This window comes from Hibiscus syriacus, unplaced genomic scaffold (assembly GCF_006381635.1).
Source record: "Hibiscus syriacus cultivar Baekdansim isolate YM2019G1 unplaced genomic scaffold, ASM638163v2 tig00000340_pilon, whole genome shotgun sequence".
NCBI lineage: Eukaryota > Viridiplantae > Streptophyta > Magnoliopsida > Malvales > Malvaceae > Hibiscus > Hibiscus syriacus.
In genome coordinates this window covers 1,700,583-1,713,488 of record NW_024061783.1, presented here as the reverse complement: position 1 = coordinate 1,713,488, position 12,906 = coordinate 1,700,583, and the positions used below count along the sequence as shown (strand labels likewise).

The 12,906-nt window shown below is 36.4% G+C and overlaps 3 protein-coding genes across 3 annotated transcripts; 1 reads left to right on the top strand and 2 right to left on the bottom strand.

The window, feature by feature from the left end:
* Nucleotides 1-1,238: 1,238 nt before the first annotated feature.
* On the bottom strand, nt 1,239-1,950 carry LOC120185544 (putative B3 domain-containing protein At4g03160). The gene is made up of 2 exons (XM_039189751.1): nt 1,761-1,950; nt 1,239-1,717 (listed from the first exon to the last, which is right to left on the bottom strand). The coding sequence occupies exons 1-2, from the start codon at nt 1,948-1,950 to the stop codon at nt 1,239-1,241; spliced, it is 669 nt and encodes a 222-aa protein (XP_039045682.1).
* A 5,340-nt stretch (nt 1,951-7,290) lies between these two features.
* Nucleotides 7,291-9,459, top strand: LOC120201822 (sugar transport protein 14-like). The gene is made up of 4 exons (XM_039202361.1): nt 7,291-7,476; nt 7,916-8,238; nt 8,306-8,935; nt 9,011-9,459. Exons 1-4 carry the CDS (start codon nt 7,332-7,334, stop codon nt 9,452-9,454), a joined length of 1,542 nt encoding a protein of 513 aa, XP_039058292.1. The 5' UTR covers nt 7,291-7,331; the 3' UTR covers nt 9,455-9,459.
* A 121-nt stretch (nt 9,460-9,580) lies between these two features.
* LOC120201814 (CRS2-associated factor 1, chloroplastic) lies at nt 9,581-12,504 on the bottom strand. The gene is made up of 5 exons (XM_039202352.1): nt 11,613-12,504; nt 11,291-11,418; nt 10,960-11,185; nt 10,741-10,868; nt 9,581-10,655 (listed from the first exon to the last, which is right to left on the bottom strand). The coding sequence occupies exons 1-5, from the start codon at nt 12,427-12,429 to the stop codon at nt 9,717-9,719; spliced, it is 2,238 nt and encodes a 745-aa protein (XP_039058283.1). The 5' UTR covers nt 12,430-12,504; the 3' UTR covers nt 9,581-9,716.
* Nucleotides 12,505-12,906: the final 402 nt, after the last annotated feature.

Sequence of the window (12,906 nt, the reverse complement as noted above, 5' to 3'; positions counted from 1 at the left end):
TAGTTTCTATTTGCGTCCTTGTTTCTTTCCCTCTCTTGACATTGGCATTTTTTGTTAGATCACATCTCATCTCTGGGGTATTTCTAGATCTTTACTTTCCAATCCACTTAAATGTGTTCTTCTGTTTGTATTCAATCTCCGCAAACTTCCATCTTCTCTTTGTACTCACATGTTTAACTCTTATCTTTGTTTTTCCAAGAATCTATTGTAGCATTTTTAAGTTTTTGTTTAACTTTATCCTGTGTTATTTTGTCAGTCTTATTTTACATTTAACAGAATTTTCCTTAGGTTTGAGCACTAGACTTCCAGTGTGTCTGTTAATATTTTATTTCTCTTCATGTGCATTTGGAAATCAAGATGTGTTGGCCTGCTTGTGCAGTCATCTAGAATGATCGACCAGTGTTTTTTAAAATTTATTTATTAATGGATAATTGGATTTAAGTTAGATAATTAGTGTCACTAAACTCACATTATTTATTAATTGGTTTTAATTGGCCTTAATTTTAACACCTAGATACTCTCATTCATTATCCTTATTTATAATTGGGCCTTAGGAAATAATTTGATGATTCAATAATTATATCTCTTTTGGCCTTAATTAAGAATTTGAATAATAATTTTTGATGCATGTTGTTGAAATTGGGTATGTTTGAATCAAATATTTTTGACTTTTTCAGTAATAATTTCCATCGATCGAAGGTAAGCAATTTGAATCGGGTTTTTAAATTTCAATTTAAATTTTTAATTTTCGCAATTAAAGACAACCAAAAAATTAATTGGTACCGAAAGGGCGGTCCAAGGGTGCTAATCTTTCCTTGACCGTAACCGACTCCCGAACTCGACACATTTCTGGTAACTCGCAGATCATGTAAGATGGTGTCCGACCCACCTAAATTCGTTTTAAAATGGTCGGTGGCGACTCCAATCCACTTTCCTAAGTCAAAGCCCAATTCTGGGACCCAACCGGAAAGACGGTTGCGACAACATCATCGATATTAAGAAATTCAAGAAAGGGTCTTCCCCTGTATCATCTGTTCTTCTATTATTCCTATAACATTAATTAAATTTTAAATGGATTTCGTTTTCATAACTCAGTTGAACCGAGACTCCCCCTAAACGGCCGAAAGAAAAAAGAGTAGCTAGAACTTTTACTAGAACACCAGCAAAAACGTAGTAAAATTACAACCATTATCCTAAACAAGAAGCTAAACATCATAGTATACGACCTAAACATGCGGTCAGGCATTGAGATTTCTCCTCTTCTTCACCGGTTCAACAATATCCGTTCTTCTCCAAGTGATCTGAAAGCAAAGACCGTCGCTCCGACGGTGCCTAAACACCAGCAACGTAACGAAGTCTCGGTGCGCGAGAAAACCATGATCCGTGCAGAATTCCATCCAGCCTTCCTTGAGGACATGGATTTTGTTTGACCAATGCTTCAACGTCATCGAATACTCTTTCCACTCGCCATCGTAAACTTTCACCGGAATCCGGCGCCTTATATCCTCGTCTTCCTTCAATAACGGCGACACGGCGGCCACTACGTAATCTTTAGGGATGGAAAGCCTGCATTGCTTCGAATTCACGTCGGTTGCAGTGAGCTGCTTCTCGAAGGGTTCGCTGCGCCTTCCGATGATGCCCTCGGCGATTCCATCGATTTCGGGGCTAATCGACTCATCTGAATTTACATCGGTTTCAGTGAGCCGGTTCGCTGCACCTTCCGATGATGGCAGCGAACTCTAAAAGCAAGTCGACAGTACTTTGATCGATTTCGGGGCTAATAGACTCATCTGAATTTACATCGGTTTCAATGAGCCGTTTCTCAACCGGTTCGCTGCACCCTCCGGTGACGCCATCGGAGCTTAAAGGCAAGTCTCCAGTTTCATCGACGTCGGATGAATCATACATCATTGAAAGCATTTGAAGACAAGCCCTATATTCTTTAGACATTCTCAAACCATTGCTCTAGCTTGTGTTAAGAGAAAACGAAGGAAATAAATAGGTTAAAAGTTTGATCATTGTTAAATTTATAATCAAAATATACTATACGACAGTAGTTACTTGTCTTACAAGAAAAAACTAATAAAATAAATAAAATTATAATTCAACTAAAATTCTTTTACATACATACATACATACATACATACATACATACATACATACATACATACATACATACATACATACATACATACATACATACATACATACATACATACATACATACATACATACATACATACATACATACATACATACATACATACATACATACATACATACATACATACATACATACATACATACATACATACATACATACATACATACATACATACATACATACATACATACATACATACATACATACATACATACATACATACATACATACATACATACATACATACATACATACATACATACATACATACATACATACATACATACATACATACATACATACATACATACATACATACATACATACATATATATATATATATATATATATAAAATAAAAAGTATTTGATGACACGAAAAGTTCGGGCAATGTTAATAAAAAATATTCTGGTTAATGTAGATAACATTATTATTTAATAAATAAACTTAGAAATTGAAATAGAATAGCCTAACAATATTTTTTATTAATATTTTTTAAAATATACAATAAATAAAACTCATAATCAAACTTTTCAATTAGGATAAAATTATCTTTTATCTCACATAAACTTAAGTTTCTTTATATTTAAAAATCATATTTTGCACCTCTCATATTCTAAGAAGTAAGAATTCATTCGTTAATATTTTCTTCTTCGAAATCATTGATTATTTATGTGATTTTTAGATCGATAAAATTATTGTAATAGACAAAAGATTATTTATCGCAAACTTAGAAAAGAATTTCTATAAAATTATTGTATATCAATGTCACGGAGAAAGTGTCTAAATTACGGTTCACGAATATGTGTATAAATTATTTTTTGAATAATATTAGTACTTAATGTTATGAATTGATATACTTTTAGGTGTTTGGGTCATTAATGGAGTTAATTTTTTCTATTAAGTGACATGTGTTATAATCTGATAATTTTTTTAAAAAAAAATTTAAAATATTAATAATGTTATTATATTCATAAAAAGAATCTTAATTTCTCTTAAATTATAAAAAAGAAAAACCCAAAAACCATAAAATCCACAAACACTAACTCTAACCTGTCGTCGTCGTCATTTCCGACCACGACCACCGATATAGTCTTTGCCATCCTCCTAGTCATACACTATCTCAGATGTCGCCCATTGGCCTTCAGAATCGCGTGGGGTAGCGATTTTCTCCTAGGTTTCGTAGGGTATAAAACATCGATTCACCATCGATCAATCTCGATTTCATAGGAGCCAAGGGAAGTGGGGTCGGGTGGAGCTTCGTTGATGGTAAAAGGCGTTGATCAGCGTGGGTTTAGGAGTTGAAATGAATGTTTTCAAAGTTATGAAGTTATTTTGGATTTTTTACGTTTTCTTCTTTTAAAAAATATAATTTTATTTTTTAAAATTTATATAAAAAATTAAAAATTACCAGATTCTGTCACATGTCATTTAACGAAGGAAATTAATGTCGTTGACAGTATGTATAACTACAATGATAATATTTATTACGTTAGACATCAGGATCATTCAAAAAATGTTTTAAACATCTATTAGTGAAAAATGCTATAGATCCGGACACTTATTTTATTTTGCGTTTTGATTTTGACGAATCTTTGTTATATTTTCTTGTCTTTTTATTTAATTTATTGATACCTAATGGTTAAGTATAGTTTGGATTATATTTAAAGTGGAATTAGATTATGTATTTAAATAAAATATATTATTTATTTATTTTATTTACATGACTAATAATTCTAAATTTTATTTAAAAAAGTTAAACTATTTATTATATGACCTGACAAATAGGGTTATTTTTTAGAGAAAATAACCTCAGTGATCGAAAATGCCTTATAATATACGAGTTTAATCAACTTTTTTTGGATTTGCCAAAATGGCCAACAAAATCGCAACGCGAACTCTAATTTTTCAACTCAGTTTCTAAATTCGCAACGCGAATATCCAGATTCGCAACGCGATTTTGAAAAATATGTTGCGATAGTTAAAATGTGTTGCGAGAGTTTGAAAAACGTGTTGTTGCGATAGTGAAAAAGTGTTACGATAGTGAAAAATCCAAAATAAGTTTACATTTTAACTATTTCAAATTCACGTGGAGTTTGAATCAATAAAGAATATGTTGCGATAGTGTAAAAGATTCCCAAGCCATTTGTAAGATCTTAGTTTGAAACAATAAAAAATGTGTTGCGATAGTGTAAAAGATTCCCAAGTATTTGCAATGCTCAATCCCACATAGTATTGGAAACACTATTGGGAATGAGTATTTAAGGTTTGGATTTCCCACTTCCTTGTTGAGTGGAAGAGAACAAAGTGGACTCTCGCGCGCCGCCGCCGCAGCCGTCCCGTCCCGTCCCTTCTCGGGTCGTGGTCGTGGTCATATGTGTCTTCGAAACGTCCACGCGGATACTATCTTTTTAGAGAAAATTCTTAAGAAATCGCAACGTGAACTTGGACAATCGCAACGAATTTGGACTAGCGTAAATTTGGAAAATCGCGTTGCAATTTTATATTATCGCGTTGCGATTCTATATTATCGCGTTGCGATTTACATATTCGCATTGCAATTTTCTAAAATCGCAACGCGAATTTGAAAAATCGCAATGCGATAGTCAAAATCGCGTTGCGAATATGGAAACTGATTTGCGACTGGAGATCGCGTTGCGATTTACATATTCGCATTGCGATAGTCAAAATCGCGTTGCGAATCTGGAAACTGATTTGTGATACTGGAGATCGCGTTGCGATTTAGAGATCGCATTGCGATTTTGTTGGTCATTTTGGTAAATCGAAAACAAGTTGGTCAAAATCGTATATTATAAGGTATTTTCGGTCACTGAGATTATTTTCTCTATTTTTTATTGGCTTTCAATGAACGAGAAGTCGTCTCGAATGGATAAGCTCAAATATATATAAAATATTTAGGTTTTTATGTAAAATAAGTCCTCAAGTTTTACCATTTTATAATTGAGTATTTGTTTAATTTTTAGTTAAATTAGATACCTAAATCACAATTTTGTAACTAAATTGATCCCAATCATTATCTACATTAAAAAAGCATCTTTCAATTAATCATATACTGACTTGTAATTTTCTATTAATTAACATTAAACTCATCATTAGATTTAAAGTCACAATTATCTTTTTATCTATTATTGAATAGAGGAGTTTCATTCTAAACTAAGTAGAGAAATAGAGAGATGAGTGTGAATTAAGTACCTAAATTATTAGTTTTTGTTCATTTTAGTACTTAAACTTTTATTTTTTTCAAATCATATTGAACATTTAGTTTTTATTTTATTTTAGTATATGTCGTTAAAAATTTAATGGACGGACTCGTCCGTCGTCTCATCCGTCTGTCGATGAAGCCCAAACGTTATAACTCACACCTTTTTGATCCCCTTAACGAAATTTTGGCCTCCGTTTCATAAAAAACGCATCAATCTCCCCTAATGGACGATGGACTCTACGATTTCTTCATCCTACGATCTCCATGGTCCACTGTCCTATGGGATTGAAACTGGACTATGTTGGTCAAGTCGTCATTCTCTCGCGGTCCATCGTTCGGATTGGTCATCCGTTCACTAAATCTATACTACGTCAGACCGTCAGTTAAGTTTTTTAATTGTGGGTACTAAAATGAAACAAAAATTAAATGTTAGGTATGGTTTTGAAAAAAAAAATTAGGTACTGAAACGACTAAACCTGATAATTTAGGTACTAAACACATAGTTTACCCTAATTTTTATTTTAAATAAAAACCAATAAATTAACTTCTGTTTGATTGGCTGAAGGGATATTTTTAGGAAATAACCGTTTGACCCAAAATAATTGTGAATTTATAGTGGGCAAGCTCTACTTGGAAAGAAAAATCATTGTTAACTTCGATTATGAAACTTGCTCTTAACGCCCTTATCTACTTTCTCTGAGAAGAAAGAAATAAGAGGATCTTCAAAGGCTTCTCCAAAAAAGTTCAAGAGTTATTCTTTGCCATTAAGGACGTCGTTCGCTTTCAACTGAGGGGTAGGAAAACAAATCGAAATGATATTGCTAATTTTTCCCTTTGTAAGCACTGTGATATTTCTTGTTCTTAATTCTTATTGTAAGTAGAATGCTTCTATAACAGAACACTGCTGTTTGTAGCAGGTTCTGTTCTTGTAATAGAATGGTTACTTGGGTAATGAAAATTGATGATTTATCCAAAAAAAAAATTGTGAATTTATACTTTAGGCACCTAGTTCAAATAAAAAAACTTTAGGTATAGTTTGAGGGCTTACTTCTCAAATAAACCTAAAATTTATTTTCCAGTCAAATAAGATGAGAGTGAAAATTCAACGCTTGAAAGGTAGCTCTTCATCATCTCATCTTATCCAAACTCTTAGAGGAAAAATAAATGGCTGAATATAATTCTTATTTTTTATTAGATAAAATAAGGACATAACTAAAAATATAGATAAAAGACTATTATAGTAATTATTTTTAAATATATAAAGATCAAATATATTATTATTCTTAGTCCGATTATGTATTTTTTACCCTAAATTTAACCTGATAAATCTTATCTTACAGAATCAAATCGGATCGAATTGGGACTTCATGTCGAATGCCCATCGCTCGTTATCAGCGGGTTAAGCGATATGTAGTTGTGGAATAGCTAAATTGAGCTGTAAAATTATATAGATAAACACAAAAGTATTACATTGTTTAAGATAAAACATCCAACTTGTCGGACTCAATGTCCAGCTATACCTTGCCTTTTAATACATGTTTTGGTTTATCAAGATATCCATTTTGACGGATAGTTAATTCTTCTCGTTCTGTAAATTTAATATCAGTGAATACTGATAATAATTTTTGGAATTATTCTATATTTAGAAGGAGGATTAGACCTCCGACTATTTGTTAAGAGAGATCTTTATCATCTCACCTAAATCCGTGATTTTTATGCTGTAATTCAGTAGAATGCACGAGTACGTTGAACAGTCTTCTTCATGGTTTGTCTTTATGCGAAGACTTAAAATAGTATAATAACTGCCTACTAATTTAAGAATACTTTCATACCAGAAGGCGTTGGCTTTTTTCTGCCTATATATATATATATATTACTTTCTGGACTTGCTCTTCATCTTCTTCAATACCCAGAGTTTAGATTTTTGTTTACTGCATTTTCCGCCATGGCGGGTGGAGGTTTTGGCAATGAAGGAGGGAGTTTGAAGAGAGCTCATCTGTATGAATACAGGATTACCAATTACTTTATATTTGCTTGCCTCGTTGGTTCTACTGGGGGATCTCTTTTTGGTTATGATCTTGGTGTTTCTGGTGAGGTTTTTTTTTTCTTTATGATTTACATTTTTTTTGTTTTGATTCATTGGTTTGTATTTTCAGCCTGTTTTTCTCTCTCTTTGTATTGATTATGGTCATTTATTGATTGTTTACAAATGTTGAAATCTTTTTAGATTTGTATCATATCTTCCGGATTTACTGGATCTCATGAAACCTTTTTCACATGTTGGAAAAAAGAGAGAAGAAAATTTTCCCGAGAAAATAAAAAGTAGGTGAGAGAGGAATTCATTTCCAGTAGGACTCTAAAGTCAATGGTCTGATCTTAATTTGTTTTGAATGCTGCTGAACTATGGGGAGTTTCACCTAATTTAGTTCCTAATTCATCAAAATAAAATCTTCACACAGACACACATATATATATGTATATATAATCACTGAGCTTATGTTTGGTTTTTATACTAATTTTGTGCTGCAGGTGGAGTGACTTCCATGGATGATTTCTTGAAGGATTTTTTCCCAAAGATATATAGAAGGAAGCAGGCACATCTCCATGAAACTGACTACTGCAAATATGACAACCAGCTGCTCACTCTTTTCACGTCATCGTTGTACTTTGCCGGTCTCGTCTCCACGTTTGGAGCCTCCTATGTAACGAGGCAGAAAGGACGTCGAGCGAGCATCCTCGTCGGTGCCGTCAGCTTCTTCCTCGGAGGAGTCATCAATGCAGCTGCGGTTAATATCACAATGTTGATCATAGGACGGATTCTTCTCGGTGCAGGCATTGGATTTGGGAATCAAGTAAGAGCAAAGCTCCTTGAGCCTGAAAATATAACGGTGGTCACTAATCTTACTTATGATGCTGCAGGCAGTTCCCTTGTACCTTTCCGAGATGGCTCCGGCGAAGCATCGTGGAGCGGTGAACCAGCTTTTCCAATTCACAACCTGCATGGGAATCCTTGTAGCAAACCTGATCAACTATAAAACAGATAAGATCCATCCATGGGGTTGGAGATTATCTCTTGGCTTAGCTACTGTCCCGGCTACACTGATGTTTATCGGCGGCCTTGCGTTACCGGAGACGCCTAACAGCCTCGTAGAACAAGGAAAACTTGAAGAGGCAAAAAGGGTGTTGATAAAAGTTCGGGGTACCCCCAATGTCGAAGCCGAATTTGCTGATCTTATAGAGGCCAGCGATGCAGCACGGGCAATAAAGCATCCGTTCAGGAACTTGCTGCAGAGGAAGAATCGTCCGCAGTTGGTATTAGGGGCTTTAGGAATCCCGGCTTTCCAACAGCTTACCGGCATGAACTCGATTCTCTTCTATGCTCCTGTCATGTTTCAGACCTTGGGGTTTGGCTCAGGGGCATCCCTCATATCCTCTGTCTTAACGAGTGGAATGCTTGTCCTAGCAACACTCGTTTCAATGGCGTTTGTGGACAGATTTGGAAGAAGAGCTTTCTTTTTGGAAGCCGGTACAGAGATGTTCTGCTACATGGTAAGTTATAAACACATTTTGTTGCTAAGCACCATTGTTATGTATGTGGATATAACGATTTGAGTTTCGATGCAGATTGCGGTGGCTGTAACTCTGGCCCTTAAGTTTGGAGAAGGAGAAAAACTTCCACAAGCCATTGGTTGGTTCCTTGTGGTGATCATCTGCTTATTCGTCTTTGCTTACGGACGGTCATGGGGTCCCCTAGGATGGCTAGTTCCGAGCGAGCTCTTCCCGTTAGAGACTAGATCAGCTGGCCAAAGCATGGTGGTCTGTGTCAACCTGCTCTTCACAGCTTTGATAGCACAGTGCTTCTTGGTGTCGCTTTGTCACCTCGAGTATGGGATTTTCTTGCTATTCGCTGGGTTGATATTCATAATGAGCAGCTTCATTTTCTTCCTCTTGCCGGAAACAAAGCGAGTTCCGATCGAGGAAGTGTATCTTCTCTGGAAGGATCATTGGTTCTGGAAGAGATATGTCGAAGACGACGACGAAAAGTACAGCAAAAAGCCTACTATGTAATATCATCTAAAAGAACACTGTTAACATTCTTCACTGTCAAGTTGTTGGATTCTCTCATAAATAATTTACTGAATTGTTTAAGCAATAAGTGAAAAAACAAACATAGTATTAGTGATTACTGAAAGAAGCTTCTTGTTTTCTCTAAATTGTTTCTGGAAAACACCTTAGCAGCATTTCATAAATACATGTTAAAGATGAAGCTAATGAAATGAGCATAAGCAGGGGAAGATTTCAGGCTGTAAAATATGCCTACAAAAGTGGATTAAGCTAATAGTTTAGCAAGCTCATCAACTCTCAGGCTTCCTTTTGGTACGACGTCTGAATGAATTTCATCCATGTCTTTGAATCTTCGAGTTTTAGAAGCTTGTTTTTCATTTCCTCTCTTATAGGAAACTGCTGTGACTTCCTTCACTTCCAAGTTCCTAGACTCTTCTTCTTGTTCGTTCTTTTGGATAGCCACTTTAAGAGGCTGTCGCCTAAAAACCGGGCCAGGCGGTGCGGACTGGGAAAAGGCAACGGATCTTTGATATATTTCATCAGCATCCAAAGTAGCATAATCTAATACAACTGCACTCCCACTCTCAACAGCCTGTTTCATTAGATGCAAAACTCTATCAGTACAAGGTGAACTTGTTTCTGCTGGCCCATTGATATCTGGTAAAGCTTCAGCTACAATTTCCGGCTTGTCATGATTCAACAAATCAGAAACAGAAGACACCGAATGATTTTGACTACTCTCAGGAGTCCCGGGCCTGACATGACTTTTTGTTGGCATAGCTGATGACTCTTCATTTGCTTTGCCCGAATTATCTAATATAGGCTCCAGACCGTAGGGCATGCTTTCAGATTCATCATCAGCTGACATAAGATAATCAGAGATTGAACTTCTAGAGGTGTTCGCTTCGCTGTCAGACTCATCACTGGAAAAATCTACCCCATCTAATGTTGTTTCAACAGACTCCCTTTGCTCAATGCTACTATCTTGTGAACTAATGAGTGGTGAGCTTGAACCAACTGTTAGAACATAAGCTGGTGACAACTCTTGTCCTTCCAACTGTCTGGTAATGGAAGCTTCGATTGCCAAGGTTTTTTCTATGCCCGAGTTTACTGCTGGTTTAGAGAAGGATGACTTCCAATTGTTTCCTCTCCACATTAGTATGTGCTCATGTTCAAATGAGATTAGCACACATGGGACCAGGTCCTGCCAGTTAATAATTCAGGTTATGGGACATTAATGGTGAGGAAGAGTTGTAACAAAATACATCAACTAGATAAATATACCGAACCTTAAGTTTGGCACCAATTTTCCGATAGTCACTTCCCTTAATCCCTTGACAATTAATCCGGACAAGTTCACACTCTTCAAATGCCTCCCTAATATTTTTTACAAGGTCAGCATAAACACCGTTCTTCCCTGCAAAACATTAATTTTTACATTTTTTAAAACGGGCAAAATTGAAGCATTCTTTATAAAGTTTCAATGTCCACTCCTACCAGCAGCTTACCAAGTTTGCGTATTGGCATTAATTTCCTCCCCTTCTTTCTCATTTCAGTTGCTTGTTCTAGTGTTAGACCCTCCGGAGCACGCTGAATCAACCGCGGATACACAGGGGTAGCAGGTTTCCACAGCATAAGAGGGAAACGAGGACGAGTTTTATAATTGTAATTTCTTCCTCGGAAAAGGAATAGAACTCCCCCTCTTCTGAAAATAACTTTCCCTCCTGTTCTTTCCTGACAAATCATATGTAGATCGAACACGATACACAAATCAAAATGATTCATAAACCAAACAATAACACAAGTTAAGATAAACCAATCTTAAGAAAAAGTACAAACCTCTAGCTGCTCACACACATTGTCCATGTCGACCGTACAAACTCCCTTGCATTTTATCTTACAAACTCTTCGACGTTTCCAATGAGCATGTATATTATCTAACATGTTGTGCGTCAAGCCATCCCTACCTAAACATCAAAGAAATAATTTCACAAAAAACAGGGCAATGCAGTATGATTCAGATTATCGAACAAATTCCATAATCTATTCTAGTTTACTTCTTTACTTAGCATGGAAGATGGTAAGTGCTTATAAATTTGTTCGAGAAATTCAGTTCAATGAAATGAAAATGCAAATAAGTAGTAAACAATCGGATTAGTACCCATATTCAACTGTCGTTCAGACTTCAAGCAACTGTTTACTAACTCCTTAACCTCCTCTGAAGTCAATGGCTCTCCCAAAATCGCCTCTCTCGATTGGACATACCTTGGACCAGAACCAGGCAAATACGGGCCGGGTTTCTGTATGCTCTTGACCCCTTTCTTGTTAGGCGGAGGCAATACGAAAGAATCGAATTCCTTCATCTTTTTCTTACTTGGCGGCAGTGGAGCTCGGCCAGTCCATGGCCTAGCCATGGTCGTGGGTCCAAAAGGCGAGTAGGGTGGTTCCCTTAGCTTTACCGGCTTCACTTTCGGCGTCTCAGTGTAACTGTATTTGAATTCGAACGGCGCACCGTCGATGACGAAAGAAAGGCCGTCTTCGCCAACGGCGACATTCGCTTGTTTCTTGTCAAGTGGAGAGGGTGGAGGAGGATTGGATGTTCGGGAGGATTTGCGAAACGCTGGGTGGCTTGGGGGTTTGGAGTACTTGGATTTCTTGCCAGGAATTGAAGGTCTGGAAGGAGAGGAAGGGGATCCAAAGGATTTGTAGGTTTCTTCTGGTTGTGGTGGTGCCGCGGCGGAGGTTTCGATGGTGGAGGCGATCTTGGAGGCGGAATCGAAGCGGCGGCTGCGGCGAATGTCGTCTTCGATTTCTTGCTGGCCTCGTCGGCGTTGGTTGAATTTCTCGGCGTTGGCGTTGTTCCAGCGGGAGAATCGAATTTCCGTCGGCGGTCGATTGCCGGATTCGTTAGTGTTGGGATAAGGGTTCGGCGAAGGCGGCGCGAAAATTGGGAACGAAATGGTAAATTTCAGCGCCATCACTTTAAGCTCTCAGTAAAGAAAGCTGAAGCTAACTAAACCAAAAAGGGGGAAATCTTCTCTTATCGACTCATGAAAGAAGATAACTCTAACGACGTCGTATTTCTCTGTACCGATGAAATTCTGAAAAATATCGATTCATGGAGCTTTAATGTATATTAATTTTTATATTAATCTAATGTGATTATAAGTAAATGTACTATTGAGTAAGTCGATCGAGAATTGGATAGTATTTGATTTGCATTCGTTAAAAAATTTTAGTGCTCGTCTCAACTCATTGTTCGTTAAAAAAATTTGTTACTCAATCTTTTGTTCGTTAAGCTCGATGTTTGTTAAGGTGAAATGATTCGGTGCATCTAATTTATATATGTATTATATGGCACCAAGATGAGTTATTCGTGGTCTGACTCGGGTGCCTTAGTGGTACACGAGGTGGAGTGATATATTCTAATAATAAATTTATATATAGCGCGTTCA

Coding starts and splice junctions, on each gene's coding strand:
- LOC120201814 (XM_039202352.1), bottom strand. CDS start 12,429: ATGGCGCTGAAATTTACCATTTCGTTCCCAATTTTCGCGCCGCCTTCG. Junction 10,869..10,959: donor AATGCCAATACGCAAACTTG/GTAAGCTGCTGG, acceptor AATGTTTTGCAG/GGAAGAACGGTGTTTATGCT. Junction 10,656..10,740: donor AAATTGGTGCCAAACTTAAG/GTTCGGTATATT, acceptor ATTAACTGGCAG/GACCTGGTCCCATGTGTGCT.
- LOC120185544 (XM_039189751.1), bottom strand. CDS start 1,950: ATGTCTAAAGAATATAGGGCTTGTCTTCAAATGCTTTCAATGATGTAT. Junction 1,718..1,760: donor TAGCCCCGAAATCGATCAAA/GTACTGTCGACT, acceptor CATCATCGGAAG/GTGCAGCGAACCGGCTCACT.
- LOC120201822 (XM_039202361.1), top strand. CDS start 7,332: ATGGCGGGTGGAGGTTTTGGCAATGAAGGAGGGAGTTTGAAGAGAGCT. Junction 7,477..7,915: donor TTATGATCTTGGTGTTTCTG/GTGAGGTTTTTT, acceptor TTTGTGCTGCAG/GTGGAGTGACTTCCATGGAT. Junction 8,239..8,305: donor GCATTGGATTTGGGAATCAA/GTAAGAGCAAAG, acceptor ATGATGCTGCAG/GCAGTTCCCTTGTACCTTTC.